Raw genomic sequence first — 19,787 nt, forward strand, 5'->3', positions numbered from 1 at the left:
ATGGAAGTGTATCTATCTTTCATTGTTTGTCTTGGGGGGGGGGTATTTTCTGCCCTTATTCTTTTCTTTTCAGATTAACAATTTAAAATGCCATTATAGAAAAAAATTGAAATATACAGCACAGCAAGGAGCAATGAAACCCCATGTACCAATTATCTAGCTACTCCCGCTATGACTTGAGTCACAACTCCGGTTTGATTTCTTCCTTTCCTTAAACCCTACAACCCAATCACTTTAAAGAAAACCCTGGATATAATATCCATAAGTATTTTGATATGTATTTCTAAAAAGTAAGGATGCCTTTTTTAAAAAAATAACAATAATACTATTATCTTGCCCCAAATAATTCCTTAGTGTTTTCAGATAGTTTGTTTTTGTTGAAATATTCCTTATCATCTCATACTGTTTTCAGTTGGGTTTCTTGAGTTGGGTTCCAAACAGGGCCTATACATTGCCTTTGTTGATATGTTTATTATAACTTTTAAAACCTAGAATTCTTTCCTCTCCCTCACTTTTCTCTAGCAGGCAGCTCTGGCTCATTAGGGAAATTATATTTAAAGCCCACAATCTGGGTGCCAGGGATGCTTCTTGTTATTGTGGTGGTCATTGTTTCTGGATAGAGCTAGGATGTATTAAGAAGGTATTTTTGTCTTGCTTACACAATTTTTTTAAATTTTTATTTACTTATGACAGTCACAGAGAGAGAGAGAGAGGCAGAGACACAGGCAGAGGGAGAAGCAGGCTCCATGCACTGGGAGCCCGACGTGGGATTCGATCCCGGGTCTCCAGGATCGCGCCCTGGGCCAAAGGCAGGCACCAAACCACTGCGCCACCCAGGGATCCCTACACAATTTTAATTGCTGTTTACCTATCTATATAACAGGATGACTTTTTTCCTCTTGAGTTTCAGAATTCCATACTTGCTTAATCAAATATTCCATGTATTCATTTTAACTAGTGGTCCAGTTTCTTTAGGGTGAAAATGGGGATGACTTACCACATGATCTGGCTCTTAAAATCTTCCTTTATACACTGTCACAATCATGAATCAAAACTGAAAAAAAAAAAAAAAAGCAGGGGAGAGACTGATACTGACAGAGCTCCAAAGGCTCTATTGACATTGTCCAACTTGACCTCTTCATTTTGTGGACAGATACCCCAAGGACAGAGAGGTGACTTGCTCAAGGTGAATTAAGTCAATAGTTCTCAAATATTAGTATGGTCAAGAATATTCTGAAGAACTTGTTTGAAAATTGATCACTGAGCATCAGCCCAGAGATTCTGATTCAGTCTGCATGAGTCCCTGGTGAGGTCAGTGCTACCAATGCATGGATTAACCTTGAGTGGCACCAATCTAGAGGTTTCCTGATAAATAATCAAAGTGAGCATTTTCTTGGCTACAGCTCTGTTAAAAGTACAGAGAAACTCACTTCAAGCCACCTGGAAAAGCACTGTGAACACATGCTGCAAAAATCAAGTCATGGGGTCTTGGAGCAGGTGAACTGTGAATTAGCTAGGTAGTTTGCCTCCCTCAATCTACTTGGTGTCTTCAAATTTTCATCACAGATTAATCACTCTAGGTTAAATCCTCCTTTTAAAAATCAGGTTCTTAAAAACAAACAAACAAACAACAACAAAAAAAAACAACCTACCCCTGCTGGCAAATTAAGCCATTGATTTCAATATAAGCTGGTTTCAAACACCACCAGGAAATCTTATGTGAGTCTCCTATCTATATGAAATCTTTCTCTGAAATATCATAGCTTCTGCCTGTATCCCTTTCTTGGCCCTAAATACTTTCTGCAGGATATATTTAGACATTCTTAAACAAGGAGTGATCTAGTGAACTAGGTATCCTAGAAATGCAAATTTCCAACTCCATAAAAGACACACTGATTTACCTGAATAATAAGCTCAAGGTTTGATTAAATGCAGCCAAAAGTGTCAGAGGTTTGGAAATCTCAGCCCTCTGTGTATAGTAAAAATAGATGACAGATACCCCAAAAGGTAGGATAAATACTTTTACTTCATAACAATTCAACAATCTCAGAGTAACTACTTGTGTCACAAGTTTCTACAGGCTTTTGGACATAAGAAGAGAGGAATAACTGAGTTTCTGCCCATGGATGCCTTGATAACAGAGATTTATCTACCTCCACATTCCCTAGGCTTGTGTTCATAGGTGCACATGTTGTATGGAGAAGGACCTAAGAATTAGTACTGGTGATTAAGAGACTCAGATTACCTCTCTCACTCTTTCTCAAAAATAAATAAATATAATCTTTAAAAAAAAAAAAGAAAAGAAAGAGACTCAGATTACTGACAAGTTTACCTGTGGGGAGTAGATAAGACAATACTAAAGAGCAGTGGAAGAAATAAAAACAAAAAGGGTAATATAGTGATCAATTTTGCATACTTAATACTACGTTTGTCTGAACCATAAAAACTAGACTGTTATTCACTTATCATACTACTTTTCTCTGCTTCTCAAGATAATGTATCAGGTCATAAAGCATTTTTTTTCTTTTAAAGCACATCTGACACCTGAAAGAGGGGAAACCGTGGTTGCCTTTCTGATGAATCAGCAGATAGGGACAATACATTAAAAACAAGACGCCTCTTAAGAATAGTGTATTCAGTTAGCTACTGCCAGCAAAATGCTGTGTAATAACTCATCCCAAGACTCGGTAGCTTAAAAAAAAAAGCAATTGTTTATCTTTATGTTCCTATGTATTGGCTGAGAGTCAGCCAGTTGGTCTAGGCTGAGTGGGATGGTTCTGTAGACCTCAGTTTAGCTTGCTCCCACATCTGGTGCCTGCTGACTCAAGTTGGGATCTATTGGATGGTTTAGTTCCACTCCATGTGTCTTCCATCCTCTTCTTGGGACCAGGGGCTAGCCCAGTATGCTCTTCTCGTGCTAATGGCAGAGGCACAGGAAATATGCAGAAATACTGCCACTTAAGGTCTAAGCTCAAAACTGGCACCCTGTCACTTTAAAACCTTAGCCTATTTGCCAAAGCAAGTCATCTGGCAAAACTTAAAGTCAAGGGGACTGGAAATACAAGCTCTTCCTGCAGTGGGAGGGATTGCACAATCACATGTGTACTGGTGTACACACAGGGATGGAGAGCGAAGAACTGGGCAAATAATGCTCCTGCCACAGATATATATATATATATATGGCATGTTATCAATTAAATTAAACATTATTACATATAAGAAAATTCAGATAAAATACCATTGGATTCTGATGCTAATCCATAATGCTTTCTTATGGGTAAACTGTTAAAAACTACCTCAGCCAATGTATCCAAGGACTATCTCTTGTTTAGATTTCTGTTCCTCTTTTGCTGCTTAGATTCTTTTAATTTTTCTGTATTCCACATGGGGCCAATGTTACACTTGCCCGTGTGGAGCCTTATTAGCTAATGAAAGTTCCCAACTCTAGCTTCAACTGCTCCATCACTTTAAGTATATACCATCTTCAACACATGCTGTCTTGCTGCTGAAGAACCTCCAATTCATGGCTCAAAGTACCCATTAGTTGTAATATTTACATGACTGAAACCTTATTTCTCTACTTGAATATCCTGTGTAATTTCAGCCACCATTTATTAACAATTTCCTGGACCCTTTTAATCTCTTTGTTGTCTCACTTAACAATTCTGCAATATTGACAGTATAATTTCCATTATACAAATGGGGATGGGGGAACTGAATTCAGGGAGATAAATAAATGGCTTAAAAATCAAATTGGTTATAGTATCAGATTTCAAATATGGTTGTGTTCAACTTCAAAGTCAATGACTTTCCTATTATTTTCTTTTTTTTTTATAAGATTTTAACTTTATTATTCATGAGAGATAGAGATAGATAGATAGAGAGAGAGAGAGAGAGAGAGAGGCAGAGACACAGGCAGAGGGAGAAGCAGGCTCCATGCAGGGAGCCCGACGTGGGACTCCATCCTGGGTCTCCAGGATCATGCCCTGGGCCGAAGGCAGGCACCAAACCTCTGAGCCACCCAGGGATCCCCCTATTATTTTCTGCATGACTTTTATTTAAATCCCCTTCCCTACCACCCACCACCTACTCCCTGACCTGGGTTTCTAGATTTTCCACTGAGATACAGTGAGGGGTAGGTTTTATGCCAGGTGTTTTGGTGGCAAATGTTGGTTGGGACCCTTTCTATTCTCTTGAAAGCCCATGGGTTTGGCAGAGCATGTGTTATTGTCCTCCATAAAGCTGAGAAGGCTATACTTTGAAGTAAAGGGATTTATACAGTTAATAAGTGGCAGAGCTGGGACCTAGGCTCAGGCTACTTTTCTCTTGCATCACTTAAATTACTATATTTAATCATAGTAACTGAAAGAATGATAGTGTGCATTTTTGGTAATAGCATTAGCCAGTTAATTTGACTCCAAAGGACTGTATTTTTCTATAGGGCTCTAGAACTTGGGAATAATAAAAGAGTGAATATTCCTCACATTATAATGAAATAGTTATAAATATCTTAGTAGAACATAGTTACTACGCAGTCTTATAGTCTACTAGGTTTTAGAGTGTTAGATTTGTACAAGATTCTTCAGGAACTTGGAAATCTTGGTAACTAATTGCTGGTTACCTAACTTCTTGAATGATTCAAGTTATAGAATAACCCAAAAATGAGCCAAATAAACTTGAATTTATCCAAATAACCTTAAATAAATCAATTTCCAATGAACATTTTAAAATGTACAGATCTGGTCCAAGGAATCAAGAATTTACTTTTGTGTTTTGACCTGCCATATTTGAAGCAAACACTGTTGCACCATGGTTTGTTACTCAGATGTGTAGAAACAGGATGTAAGCTGTTACCTTATTTGCAATGGCTTGCCATTGATCTCTGTCTCAAACATTAGGAGTTTTGCAAAATTCAGTGAGTTCTGATTTGGGTTAGTTATACCCTCATGAAGGCTGAAAGATGAAGTTTCTTTCCTGAGCACGATTTATCATATCCTGAGTTCTTCAAAGCATATTATAAGAATTTTTCATTATTGATATATTTCAGTTTTTTGAGTTTGTCTTTTAAAAAAGACTTCTAGATGGGGAGGAAAAAAGAAATTATTGAGATTTATGGAGTAGCCGCATAGTGTCTAGCCCCATGCTGGGTACTTTACATAATTCATCTTGTTATTGGGCCCACATTACAGAGGGGAAATAATAGCATTTTTATTAATGCAAACTGAAGATAACTCTAATTTAACTTTTGTGTTGTTATCAGACATTGACGGGTTCAAAACTTGGGATTTTTCCTCCTGTTCTCTTTTCTATTAGAACATATTTCCTATACTAGATACGTAAACTTGTATCCTGCTAAGCAGTATCAGCATCATGAACTTACTATATGTTGACTTCTGTTAATGGCAGTAATATGACTGCAGCACTTCTAAGTCTCAAATACACACACTCGACTCTCTAAAACAAGAGAATTTGCCCTGCCAGCACTCCCAGAAAGAGTCCCGAAATTCCTGGGGCGCATGGGTGGATCAGTTGGTTAAATATCTGACTCTTGATTTCGGCTCAGGTTATGATCTTAGGATGGTAGGATCAAGCCCCACATCTGGCTCTACGCTCAGTGGAGAATATACTTGTCTCCCTCTCCCTTTACCACTACACACACACACACTCTCTCTCAAATAATTTTAAAAACCCTCCAAATTATGAAAAAAAAACTTTAAACAATAAAGAGTCCTGAAATTCTTTCCAGTTGGACCAATTTTGGGTCATAAATCCATCGTGAACCAATAATTGTGATTAGATGTAAGTTAAATAATTAAATGTACTGCTCAGTTTACCTTAGCCTCAGGTTAGAGTCCCATCTTTGGAGTTGAGACATGGAGTCAATTTCTTCAGAATGACATAGATTCTGAAATGGAAATGATGAGTTTTGAGGAAGGCAGAACTAGAGTCTGAGGATGCAGGCAAATACAACCATCTGCAATATTATTCATTCTTTCAATGAACCATGTAGACAACAAATGGTCTTCCTAAGAACTGTGGGAAAAACTAAATAAAAATAAAAAAATAAACATAGTTTCTTCCCTACGTGTCTATATATTTATTATGGAGAGGAAAGAGCTAAAATAATAACCATAACAAAACTTGAAATGATGTGAAACAAAATTGGTACAACTACTGGGGTGGCAAAGATAATTACATTTCTGGAAGAATAATAGAGAAGAGTTGAAATACGACTTAGAACACAAAGGACTAGTTAGGCATTTTCTTGATCATGTGTGATATGTTGCTGAGAGAAATCAGGACACAGGAAAAAACAAGCTTTGTTAGGGAATAGGATAGACAGGGAGATTAGAACAAGAGGTAATAGCTAGAAACATAGCACCCTGAAGAAAAAAATTACCCCATTTCATTATTTTATTTGGGATTAGTTTCTTAATAAAGATGGCCAAAAAAATAAGCATACGGATGAAAGCATGATTTCTTGTTGGCTGAAAGTTGTAACTTCTTGTTGGCTTAAAGTTAGTTGTAACTAACTCCTTCAGTTAGTTCTGTTGCTCAGGAAGCCAGTGTACCACAAATTGTATTTCTTTGTTCAAGTAGTTCTCTTCTTAAGGATTTCTCTTTTTTTTCTTTTTCTTTCTTCTTTCTTTCTTTCTTTTCTTTTCTTTTCTTTTTTTTTTTTTTTTTTTTTTTTTTAGAAAGAGAGAGAGAGAGAGAGAGAATGAGCAAGGGGTAGGGAAGGCCAGAGGGAGAGTGCGAGAGAGAATCTTAAGCAAACTCCATGTCCAGTGTGGAGCCTGATGCAGGGCTTGATCTTGCAACCCTGAGATCATGACCTGAGCCAAAAATCAAGACTTGGACTTTTGACCAACTGAACCATCCAGGCGCCCCAAGAATTTCTATTTCTGCATGAAGTTTCAACTTTATTTATTTGCTTGTATCTCATGTGTTAAAAAAAAAAAGGACATAAAATTGCTAAACTTCCAGCCAAATTTTCAACTCAAACTTTGTATCCAAACATTAAAGTGAAGATTTTCCTTTACAGATTGGAGTTTGATAAGTGCTTCTCATGGGGCCAAGGGTGTTATGAACATTTATTAAAGCCTAGTTCTATATAAGGTGCCCAGGAAGATATGTGAAAGGTTCCCTAGCCAGTGAGCCTGAAGTTTCCATGATGACTGTGATTAGAAGGGAATAAGGACATGTCCAAACCATGGGGGTGTCTGATTCCAGAGGGGCTTTCCTAATTATGTGTCTGGCTATGGTTAACATTTGTCGTTTCTTAAACACATAATAACCCTCAACAGGGAATGAGGCCAGAAAATGTAGATTGAGGTCTTGTGAAAAGAATGAGAAACTGCTTTCAAATCTATGAAAGCAAAAAGCTGTGATTTTTCCCTATAGTCTAAAGCATATGGTCTAAAATAGAACCAATAAAAGAGAAATACAAATATACCTTGTCACCCTCTTTCCTCCTGGAGTTAAGTAGATTGAGGACATATCTGAACAACTAGGCCTAGATAATCAAAGTCTACACATAGAGTATATATTTGCTGATCCGTGTGTTCAGGCTATAATGAAGAAGACTGTGCTGTTCATTAAACAAACCTTTCCAAGTTTGGTGTCTGTCCTTTGAGTCTCATGTTGTTCTATTTCTGGACATTTCCTGTCTTCTCCTTCTCTCCCCTATTTTGTCTACCAAATCCTTTCTATCCTTCAATTCCATTTCAAAAGTAGCCTTTCCTGTGAAGCTTCTCTGGATTTCTCCTTCTCCCAGTTCAGCTTGTTCTCCCAACACTCTGCTCTCAAGGCACTCTCTCATTCTACCTTTGTGTATTTCTACTACATGTATCTGCCTCCTCCAGTAGATGATAAGCTTCTTGAGAGCAGAGTGATTCATTCTATACTCATTCATTACTATATAATCTTTCAATTTCTTGGGAAAACATATGCATCTTAAATAAGAGTGTTTAAAGGTAATACACCAGGAAATAGGTCTCTGCTCTCATAGCTTTGCAATGTATTGCTTCATCTCTTTCGGATTAAATAGACAATTACATTGAAAGTTGCCATCATTAGAAGGTTTATACCTTGTAAGAGAGATGAGAAGCATTAAATTCAACAAATATTCAACAAAATATTTCGTGTTTACTATGTATCCAGCATCGTACTAGTAATGAACTATATAGTCATGATCACTGCTTTCATGGGAGATTCTCATCTAGTGAAGGAAAAGGTAAATCAATATACAAAATAATAGGCACATTTATAGTCAGACATTGTATTAAATGTTATGTAGGCAGGGAATGGTGATTCAGGATAAAACAGAAGCTTTAGAGAAGATGAGGGTTAAAAAGTCATTTCTGCTGATGAGCCCTGATTTGAAGTAAATGGAATGACTACATGAATTCATGGAACGTTTTGAAAAGCCTTTTATAGGCAAAGGAAATATGATGTTTGCCCTAAGCAGGAATAAGAGATGAACTGATACTAGAACCTCATCCACATAAGTGTGGGTTCTTCTGAGATAACAACGGTGATAGAGAATATAAAAATACTTCAAGGATTTTAAGTTTCACATGCCCACCAACAGCATGGAATTTGAAGACAGTGTCTCAAACAGAGCTCAGATTCATAAAACTCTTCTATTTTAGGTTTTCCTGATAAGTTTTGTGAGGGACACTATTGAGACATGAAGAGTAAGCTTTATTATATTTGTAAATAGGGAGTTTCATCAGATGATATTAACTTTCTCCTGTAATCTGGGAAGGCTGTGGTATACAGTGCAATTTGTATTTGAATATGTCCACACAGATCTGGGTGGTTCTGACATTATACACCCAGAGGCTCTTCCACAATTCAGATTTCCTTCTCCTGGTGATAATGCAAACACCAAAATTATGGTCACCTGTATTAGTTTCCTAAGGGTGTCATAACAAACTACCACAAACTTGGTGGCTTAAAACAAAAGAAATTTATTCCCTTACAGCTCTGGAGACTAGACATCTGAAATCAAGGTGCCAAAAGAGTCACACTCCCTCTGAGGCCTCTAAAGGAGAATCCTTCCTTGCCTCTTCCAGCTTCTTAGTGACTCCAGGCACTCCTTGGCTTATGATTGCATATTTTCAATCTCTGCCTCTGTCTTCACATGGTCTTCTTCTCTTCTTTTGCCTCTCCACTGTGTCTTTTTAAAGAACATTTACAATTGGATTTGGGGCCCACATGGATAATCTTGGATAATCTCATTTTAAGATCCCCAAGTACATCTAAAAAGATTCTTTTACCAAATAAGATCAACTCATTGGCTTGGGGGATTAAGACTTGGATATATTTCTTTGGGGGCTGGTCACCATTCAACCCCACTACACCATTGCACTCAGAAAATATGGGAAAGACTAGGAGGGCATTTCTGCTCTCATTGTACATAGCAGTTCTAGCTATAAATAAATGAATATAGAACATTAATAGCAATACTAGAATGTCATCTGAGATGAGAAAACATCACCTAGTGGAAAATATTTAAGCCAAGTCAATGACACAAGTTTGAGATCTCTAGTGAACGCCGCCTTTCCCCTTGGACAGTCTTGGAACTTTAAAGTGTAAGTCCTTTTTGAATATTCTATTTTAAGGCCTTTCAAGAATGAAGTTAATTCTGTGGCCAGAATCCAGAGAAGCTGCCGATTTGGTATCAGGTAGCTTTAAGAAGATGAAAGGTGAATCAGGAAGCCCAAAAGAAATGCCTTTAGCTGCTTGGTAACCAGGAGTATTGTAGGTAGTTCTGTTGTTTGAGCCCAATGTGGAAGGACGTGTGACCTAAGAGATGGAGTAAGATATGACTGCAGAAGCCAGGTCTTTTTAATTCACAGTCTTACCTTACTTGACCATCATATTCAGCCATGAGTTTTCTGTACAACAAACTGCCAAGAAGTTTTCTGAACCATATTTGAATATCTGGTGCCCCTTCCTTTATCCAGCATTGTTGGTAGCTTCTTCTAATTACTTTAACATGGATTTTACCCTCAGTTTAATTGGCAAACTGGTCCTCATTTTCCTGTACAAAGGACCAAAATGCTCCTAATGACTTAGTTCCTCTCTTCAAAAATACTGAAATTTACCGTTTGCCACATATATCTGAGAACCATGAATCACTGTTGTAAAAAGGCCTGAATTGCCCAGTCTTTGAGCTCACCTTTGCCATAGTTAGAATGTGCAGTTCAGGGGCAGCTGGATAGTAAATCAAGAACAAAGAAGCTGAGAGTTAGCTGAGGAAATTAGTGGCATCTTCTACTCTGGAGCTTTCAGTAGGGTTCAGTCCCTGTGAGACAGGGCAGGGAATAAACTTTGAAAGGAAGAGGTGAGGGAATAAGAGTATAAGGCAAAGCTTGAATCCTTCCAGAGATTCCATTAGAAATAAACCAAGGTTAAAGAGAAGTAGGAACAGCCCTTACAAACAGGGGCTAGCAGGAATAATTGAGGAAGTAGGCCCTAGAGAACTCTAGAGTCAGGTTAGAACCAGATTCTGAAGAGCTGACTAGTCCTGGGAAGATCACTGATCAGAAAGCGACAACTAAATAAATGGGTGGGAATGGAGTGAAAGAAAGGAGTACCAAAACAAGGAGAAATCGATGGGATTCAGGGAGGCTCAAGATCTAGGGAGGGTGGGAAGTGAACCAGGACCCAGTCAAAAGAGCAGAGTCAAGGCTGGCATGACTTGAGCCTGGTATTTCTGGGAGGGCTGTGTCCCAGTTATTAGCTCTTTATCCAGGGATTCCTGAGGACAGGGCAGCAGACACTTGAAGATATTAGCCTCTTGTGCCTGTCGATGGCAACAGATGGCCTCCCCTGAGCTAGATCTCTTGGGTTGAGCTGGTCAGGGCCTACCATAACATCTCTCAGTATGATATTCAATCTCAAAAAGGAGGGGTTAAGGACTTAATAGTCCAAAAAGTGAAAAGAATTAAGAAAAGGGCTCAGGAATCTATCTGTAAGATAAATTACATTTTGGTAGTTAAATTTTAATGCAGTTTTTTTCTATTATATTGCAGTCTGATGAACTCATTCTCAAACATTTATTGACTTTAGAGAATAGTGAGTGAACTTATTTTAATTACCTCTCCAAGTCTCCTGCTAGTATTCAAATTAATTGTCTTTAAATACCTTGGTCACGAGATACAAATAAATGCACCGGAGAAACAAGCAGAGATGGAATGTCTACTTTTTTTTTGCCCAGGACTTTTGTACCAGCAACCCAGTAAAGTGACACTCAACACTTGGGCTTCAGTGCTGCTACTTGTTAGCTGAGTGATCTTGGGAAAGTTGCTTAACTTTCCTGAGTCTCAATTTTTCTTTCTTTCTTTCTTTCTTTCTTTCTTCTTTTCTTTCTTTCTTTCTTTCTTTCTTCTTTCTTTTCTTTCTTTCTTTCTTTCTTTCTTTCTTCTTTCTTCTTCTTTCTCTTTCTTCTTTCTTTCTTTCTTTCTTTCTTTCTTCTTCTTTCTTTCTCTTTCTTTTCTTTCTTTTCTTTCTTTCTTTCTTTCTTTCTTTCTTTCTTTCTTTCTGATTTGAGAGAAAGAAAAGAGAGAAAAAAAAAGAGAGAGAAAGCATGAGGGGAGGACCAGAAGGAGAGGGAGAGAGAATGCTCAAGCAGACTCCCTGCTGGGTGCGGAGCTCTAGGCAGAGCTTGATCATGACCTGAACCAAAAATCAAGAATAAGCTGCTTGACCAACTGAGCCACCCTCTGAGCCTCAATTTTTTCAACTCATATTTTGGATAAAAAAAAATACCCATGCCCTAGACTTCTTGGGAGGATTATAAGTAATGTATGTGAAATTTCCACCATAGTGCCAGGGCAGCTTTCATTACCAACGAATTGTGTTGAATAGACTTGCCCACTGTTGGTAAGAAAGCATCAATTCAGAGACGCCTGGGACTAAAGAAGGGAGGAGGGTGAGCCTTGGCTAATTTCTGGCTATTGTCTGGCTATATTCTCAGTCGCTTTGACTTGAGGAAAGTCTTTCTGCTCTGAGTAAGCTTCTATTTCATTTACCTTGAAACTATCATGTCCTTCTGCCACAGATGTTAGTTCCCAAATGAAATGTCATCTTTCCCTTGATAAAGAGGCTCAACATTCTCTAAAGACATTTCCCAGTCCCCTTCAGGTGTTCTGTTGGCTATCGCATTTTGACTTGTTGACAGATTATATTGGGCTCCAAGACAGAGGTCAATGATTTTCCTAGAGCCCTATTTAGATGGGAAGGGAAACTACAATTTGAACAGGAGAACTTTCAGAACCTTTAGAACTGGCAGTTTTCTATCACTGTTGTTGGTTTTGCTCATGGAGGGCTTGAGAATATACTGTGGGTTCAGACTTCATAGCACACTTTAATAACTACAGCCCTACAGATATGCGCAAAGTTCTCCCCAGGAACGGAAAGACCTCACAGACTGCTCCTTATTTTGGGAGAAAATATGTGGTAAATAGTGTGCTAAGGTGGCTTATGAAGTAGTATATCTCTCTGTACAAACACGAAGTCTCTGAGTTTCAACCTCATGGGCTTCTGACATCAGCTCTCACTTCCCGTAGAAGTAGTAAAGTCAGGAATAGTGTTTAACAACTCAATTAACTGGACAAATAATAGCTCAAACCCAGAATGTTATTGTTGGTTGGGACTGATACTTTTGATTAGTGAGGCTGTAGATCTAACTTTACTTAACAATGCCTAAGAAGTATTTTTTGCAATTTTTGTTGAAGAGCCAGGAGACTCCTTTCAAACTTCAAAATAGGATAGCAAAGGATGAGGACTGTGAGAGACGGCAAACACAAACAAAAGAGGTAGGAAGATTTTTAAATATATTACTTAGGCATATAATTCTGTCAAATGGATTTCTTTAGAGTTGACATTTATGTTTTGTTGTTTTCCACACTTGCTTCTGATATTTGCAGACAGATTTTTTTTTTTTTTTTTTTTTTTTTTAGCTACCCTGAGGTGATGCTTAATGTGGAGCTCTCATTGCAGAGTCTTTTTCTCAAAACATTTTGGATAAAATGCTGCTTGATTTTCCCAGAGTGATTAAAGCGAATGCTCCTATTTTTTTCAATAAACATAACAAAATATAATCTGTTCTGAGGATATCGCACAGGAAGGGAAGCAGCTTCTTCTCATTGTTCTGCATCTTCTAGCGGGGCTGGATATTCATCCTGGCTCCTAGATGTCCTTGAAGAGAGATTCTTGGGGGTGGGGTTAAAGCATGGCTCTGCTGCTCAGAAGCTGCCTTTCATTTCTCTGGGCCTCTAGAGTCTTTTTATAGGTGTCATGTGGTAGGGAAGCAGTTCTGCAGTGGAAAAGGAGACTGGAGGCTTAGATAGTACTTGTTAGGTAACGAAGGTCCCTGTATGGGCTACAGTGTCTTCCTCAATTTAAATGGTGTGCTGGACACCATGATCTCTAGGTTTCATTCTAATGGGAAGAGTTTGTGATGTTGTCTTCTGATCCCTGGCACAGGTATTTCGCTGGCCCTGGTGACACAATGGCGAATCACACATCATTTATGAATCCTTCATTTCTGGGACAAGGATGGGTATGAAACCCGATAAATGAAAAGTGAGACAGGAGTGATAAGCGCTGGGACGCCTGGGTGGTTCAGCGGTTGAGCATCTGCCTTTGGTTCAGGGCATGATCCGGGGTCCTGGGATCAAGTCCCACATCAGGTTCCCTTTGGGGAGCCTGCTTCTCCTCTGCCTACGTCTCTGCCTTTCTACATGTGTCTCTTATGAGTAAATAAATAAATCAATAAAATAAAATAAATAAATAAATAAAATCTTAAAATAAAAGTAAATAAATAAATAAAATAAATAAATAAAATCTTAAAAAAAAAGAAGTGATAAGCGCTATGAAGAAAATGACTGGGGTGGCACTTGTTCTCTCATATTCAATGAATCCACCCACGGTGCCATCTGTTCAGAGTGCAGCAGGAGGAAGTGAATCCAGGGATGGAGTGGGAAGCAAAAAAGAATGAAGTGTAAGGTCAAAGGGACATGCCCTTTCTCATGGGCCTGGCCAAGTCACCCACAGCTCTTAGCTCCTGGCATTGCAGCCACTGAGCAGGGAGCTGATATCTGTCTAACCAGGGAGCTGTGAGTTACACCTCTGTTCCCAACAGGAGGGCAATCTTTTGCTTAGCACCATTGACTGTCTTAATTCTTTGCCTTGTCAATAATGATTCTCTCTCTCCTCCTCACTATCAGAGGCTCAGTTCAGACAGTTTCTTTCTTTCTAAATAATGGCTTTATTGAGATATGATCCCTATACCATAAAATTCACTGTTTTAAAGTGTGCAATCCAGTGGGTTTTAGTATAATCACAGAGATACATACAATTCCTCTTTTTAGTAATTAGAGGAAGGAACAATATAGTGTATATTATGATTTCAGATGTGTCTGGACTTACTGTTTCCTTTTAAAATTTATCTATTTACCATGTTTCCTTGTTCATTTTATATTTTCTTCCCTTCTTTTGCTTAATTGGCTTTATTGTTATTTCATTTTTCCTTCTCATAATTTATAAGCCATCCCGACTTCTATTCACCAAGTAACCATTCTTAACTTTCCTCAAGAATTTAAACTCATATTTTTTGGTTTCCCTACAGTTAAATACTACATTCAATCACCTACCCAATAAAACAAGAATCTTAACATACAACTTTTCCCTTTTATTTTCACCGCCCCGACCATACTAAAACCATTATTTTAGTTTTGTATGCTCAGTAACATAGATTTAATCATGTATCACTAATATTTTGGTTCACTACTGTATTTTTGGAACCTCGCATATCCTTTTCCATTTTGCTGTAATATACATTAATAACTCAGGAAGGGGCTCAGAGAGTTAAACTTTCTGAGCATTCGTGTATCAGAAAATGCTATTCCTCTTCTCTCTCACTTGAATTCAGATTTGGTTGAAAGCAGATTTCTAAATTCAAAATCATCTTTCAAAACCATTCAGATTTTTTCCCCAGCATTTAATATATGTCAAAATTCTAATGCTGGTTATAGATTATCCTGTTTTTTCCCCCACTATGAGAACTTTTAGGATGTTTAATTTCATTCACTTAACAACTATTTATTAAGAAGCTCTTATGTGCAAAGCACTGTTCCAGATGCTAGAGGTCAAAAAGTAGCTTGTCCTCAAGAAGCCTGAATTCTAGTGGAGGGAATAAGAAGACAGACAAATAAAGCATATGGTACATTAATGAAAAATGCTGTGGGATTTATGTGGGAATAATAAAGTAGGAAAAGGAGATGAGATGTGCTGGCAGGAAGTGGAGTGTTGACATTTTAAATATGAAAGTCAGGAAATGGATTACTGAGACGACCTTTGACTAGAGACAAGAAGCAGGTAAAGGAGAGATCAAACAGTGCAGACATCTGGGGGAAGAACACTCCTGAAGAGGAAACCATGTGGAAAGACTTTGGGGTGGGGACATGTCATGGATGTCATGGAGGAAAAACAAAGAGTGAAACCATGTTTAGTTAGAATATACCAATGAAAGTGATAGTTGTAGGATATACAATCAAAGAAAGAGTAGGGGGGAGGCAGGCTTCAGTACTTTAGGACCTAATAGACCACTTTCCAAATTTTGATTTGGCTCTGAGTAAAATAAGCAGCCATTATAAAATTGTGGTAAGAGGAATGACATTGAAGAGCACTCTGGTTGCTGAGTTGAAAATAGACAGTAGAGGAGACAAGAGTCAAAGAAGGGAAAATTCATGGGTAGGTCAAAATTCCCTGGGAACGATGATATAAAAAAAAAAAAGGAAAGATGATATGACTTGAAACACAGTGGTAGCAATGTAAGTGGTGAAGAGTAGACATGTTTCAGATTTGATTTTTCATAACCTTTTAACTTAGAAGTAATTTTTTAAGAGTTTAAGTAATCTGTACACCCAACATGGGACTTGAACTCACAACCCCCAAGATCAAGAGTTGCATGCTCCACCAAATGAGCCAGCTAGGTGCCTCTAACTTAGAAGTGTTTATAAAAGTATAAGTATGGAGCAAAGGACTCCAATATACCCTTCATCTAGATTCCCCATTTGTAATATTTATCGCATTTGCTTTTCACAATGCGATAAATATATATATATATCACATATAAGCACATATACATACACACATATATTTTGATCATGATTCTTTGATCCATTTGAGTGTATACTGAAGACATGGTGCTTTTATGGTATACAGTGTATATTTTCTAGGAACATAACATTTTTAATATAATGACACACGATCAAAATCAGGAAAGTAACATCGGTGCAACTCTATTATTTAATCTACAGACTTTATTCATGTCTTACTCATTGTCTCAGTAATGTCCTTTTACAGAAAAAAAATCTGGTCCAGTGGATTATTTTGAAGGAGAAGGGATAGGAATTGGTTAAGGAGTTCAGGTGAATTTGGGGAGAAAAAGAGGAATCAAGGAAGATTCTAAGGTTTTTCACTCAAGCAACTAGAGAACAGAGTTCCTATTATGAGCCTGGGAGGATATTGGGAGGAACAGTATATGTGTATGTTTGGGAGGTGGGAGGAAAAGCATAGGAGTTCAGCTTTAGATACACTAAATTTGAGACGTTTTGTTAGACATCCAAGTGGATATGTAGTTTGTCTTTTGTGACTTGAAATTCTATCTTTGATATGTCCAATGTCTTTTCTATTAATTTGGCTCAATCCTGAGTAAAATCTTCAACATGAAGATTTCTTCTTCTTCTTCTTCTTCTTCTTCTTCTTCTTCTTCTTCTTCTTCTTCTTCTTCTTCTTCTTCTTTTCTTCTTCTTCTTCTTTCTTCTTCTACGTATGAGGAATGTTCTTCAGTTATCTATTTGAATATTTCATTCCATTCTACTGTTTCCAGATGCTGTTGGAACTTCTAGATTTGCCCTAGGTGTTTCTTAGAGTTTCTTTTAAACCATCTGTCTTTTGTTGTTGTATTCCATCTGTGAGAATCCTTCTGAACATTCTTACAAGCTCACTAATAGTGCTGGTTCAGTATATCTTTTATCCAGTAACAACTATAATTGAATTTCTCATCATTCTCTTCTATTTGACAGTATGTATTAAAATTTAAAGTTACTCTTTTCTCTTTTAGAAAACTAACTAGTCTCGTAGTTCTTTTTGCCTGAGGGATTTGATGTCTTTTTAATGTGTCATTTGTACTCTTAAAATATTCAGTGATTATTCCTATTCTTTTATAATTGATTTGATATGAAGATGTCATCATTGCCAATGGACATACTTGAAACACACAAAATCTTCTCCAACCTCAATCTTCAATTTTGTTTAGTTTGGGGCAATTCCCCTAAGCGGTACCATTTGCACCAATCCTTATGATATTTAAACTTGATTGGCATAATAGCCTGCTAATGGTATCGCTCTTTTTGTCTTGCCTTCCTCTAATCTTTTCTCCAATAAAACCAAAAACAAGCTTTTAGAATTGAAGTATTAAATGGCATTTTATATTTTAAAATTTGCATCTTTCATAATTTTCAGGATAAAATAGGAAGTCCTAGGAGTGGCAACATGCTATGTATTTGGCAAGCCTCATCTACAGAAATTCATCTGTGTTTTATTCATTTACCTAATGTTCCAGGCACAGCAAACTACAGGTAATTCTCTGAACATGCTTTTTCTCCAACTCTTGTCTATACATGGAGTACTGTATCTCTTCCTGTCTGCACCTGGAACTTCAAAGCATCCTTCAAGATCCAGCATCTGTTACACATCTGTGCCCAAGAATTTCTCTATTGCCACTACATGCTGATGCTTTCACTCTCCACTATGTGTTAAATCAATTACTCCCCTTTCTGAATTCTTGTGGCAGTTTTTAATGCCCAGTAGGTGTTGCAAATAAGACAGAGAGGCAGAAAGAGATCAGAGAGAAAGAGATTTAAATGCAAGGATGTGTTTTGTTCATCTCAGAATCTTCACTATATACTATACAAAATACAATGACCTGATTTGTTTATTAAATTAAATGAAAAATCCCATGTTGATTGTAGTTGCTTTTCTATTTAAACAAGAAGGGGTCTGGGACCTAAGGTCTACGCACTCAGGAGGACACCTTTTTGTAGGGCTCTACAATTTTTTAGGACTCTCATTTTGTAGGCTGGTCTCTGATGTTGGCTCTGTCATGGATTCTTTATAAAACAACTACAGAAGCCATTTCCAATATCTCACTTCTAATATTAAGGTAGTTTTTGGGCCATGGGCAATGACCACTGAGACCTAAGCAAGTTTGTAGGCAAAGAATTGGGAAGGGAATTGTCGAGACACAAGGAAATATCCCCCAGCCAAACCACAGGGTAAGCTGAGGAGCTCTGCAGTACGTAGACTGAGGTCAGTACAGATGATGAAGAAATCATTCAGGCAGGACAGGGAAATCCTGGTGCTTTAGTGGCATAGAGGCTAGATCTAGAACTACAAAAGCCAACGGGAAGGATCTAGCATAGCATGCAAAGAAGTTTACACATCTCCAAGAGACAATAGGACGCCAGGGGAAATTTTTTAAGAAGAGACACAAAATCATTTATCACAGCATTTAGACTCCAGTCTCAGTGTCTAGCTGCACATTTGGGGTCTACAGAGGATCTACGGAGAGATCTACTGGTGTTATCAAAAGCAATAGAGAAATCAGCTATCAATCAGTGGAAACTAACTGGTAGATGTGATAAGCAGACTGAAGCTTAGAGGGCTCAGTCAAAGAGAACTGGCTAAAACTGTTCTGTCCCTGGGGAAGGAGGCCAGAGAAACTGTGCATATGCCTGAGATAGAGCAATAGAGATTATATAATCTGAAGAATGGCGAGGGAAAAGGACAAGAACCACATGACAATCTTAACAGACACAGAAAAAGCATTTGACAATATTCAACACCCTTTCATGAAAAAAAATCAATAAACTAGAAATAAAAGGGAATTTCCTCTACTTGATCAAAGGCATCTATAGTCTCACAGTGAATATCATAACTTTACACTTTAAGAAAAACCTGGAGGTTTTAAAGATAACATTGTAGGAATGGCATGAAAATAGTAACTCTAGGGCATAGAATGAGGGTGAGGAAATGTCAGGGTGGGGGGTGGTCATAACAGGAGATATACCTTGAAATATAAGTTGGGGTCAGATTGTAAAAGGCTCATATGACATGGTAGGTGCCAAACTTCATTCTTTTCACTAAAAGGAACCAAAGAAGGATTTTAAGTAGGAGAATGAAAGAAGGCAGAGGGAAACTGAATTTGAGGCCATGCTTCTTGCTTAAGCTTCAGGAGTCAATCATAGATAAGGAAGAGATCCCGGCAAGGTAGTTTGTGTAGAAACAGGGAGACAGTCCTGCTCCCTTAGAAGAGTGCTCTGGATAAACTATAGATAGTTTATTTCTGGGGTCTTGACATCAGTTACTAGACTAGATCCAAATGGGGTCCGGTCAAGAATATGTTTAATAAAGTTAAGACATTTTTTCATCATTATTTCACCCATTCAATTAACAACTTGTGGCGATTATTAAAAAATAATCAGGGTGCCTGGTTGGCTCAGTTGGTTAAGTGTCTGACTCTTGATTTTGGCTCAGGTCATGATCTCAGGGTCGTGAGACTGAGTCCCACATTGGTTCCATGCTGAGTGTAGAGCCTACTTAAGATTCTCTCTCTCTCTCTCTTTGCCCCTCTGCTCTCTCTCCTCATGCACAAAGATGTGTGTATTCTTTCTCTTTCTAAAAAAAAATAAAGTTTAGATCTCAAG

At 37.8% G+C, this 19,787-nt stretch overlaps 2 protein-coding genes across 5 annotated transcripts in view; one reads left to right on the forward strand and one right to left on the reverse strand.

The window, feature by feature from the left end:
• Positions 1–19,787, reverse strand: part of THAP5 (THAP domain containing 5) — a 144,805-nt gene that overhangs the window by 89,870 nt on the left and 35,148 nt on the right. For 3 of the 4 annotated variants that reach the window (XR_004804600.2, XM_035698406.2, XM_035698407.2), the window contains exon 3: positions 5,835–5,905. Coding sequence is in view for 3 of the 4 variants with exons in the window: in XM_035698406.2 (XP_035554299.1) it covers positions 5,835–5,905 (71 nt within the window). In the remaining variant the exon portion in view is untranslated. Of the gene's footprint in view, positions 1–2,694; positions 2,918–5,834; positions 5,906–19,787 lie in introns of those variants that run through there. The other variant, XM_035698405.2, reaches the window with a different exon arrangement.
• The window catches only part of GPR141 (G protein-coupled receptor 141), a 54,177-nt gene that overhangs the window by 17,953 nt on the left and 16,437 nt on the right, over positions 1–19,787 (forward strand).

The sequence above is a fragment of the Canis lupus genome, chromosome 14 (assembly GCF_003254725.2).
Source record: "Canis lupus dingo isolate Sandy chromosome 14, ASM325472v2, whole genome shotgun sequence".
Classification (NCBI taxonomy): Eukaryota; Metazoa; Chordata; class Mammalia; order Carnivora; family Canidae; genus Canis; species Canis lupus.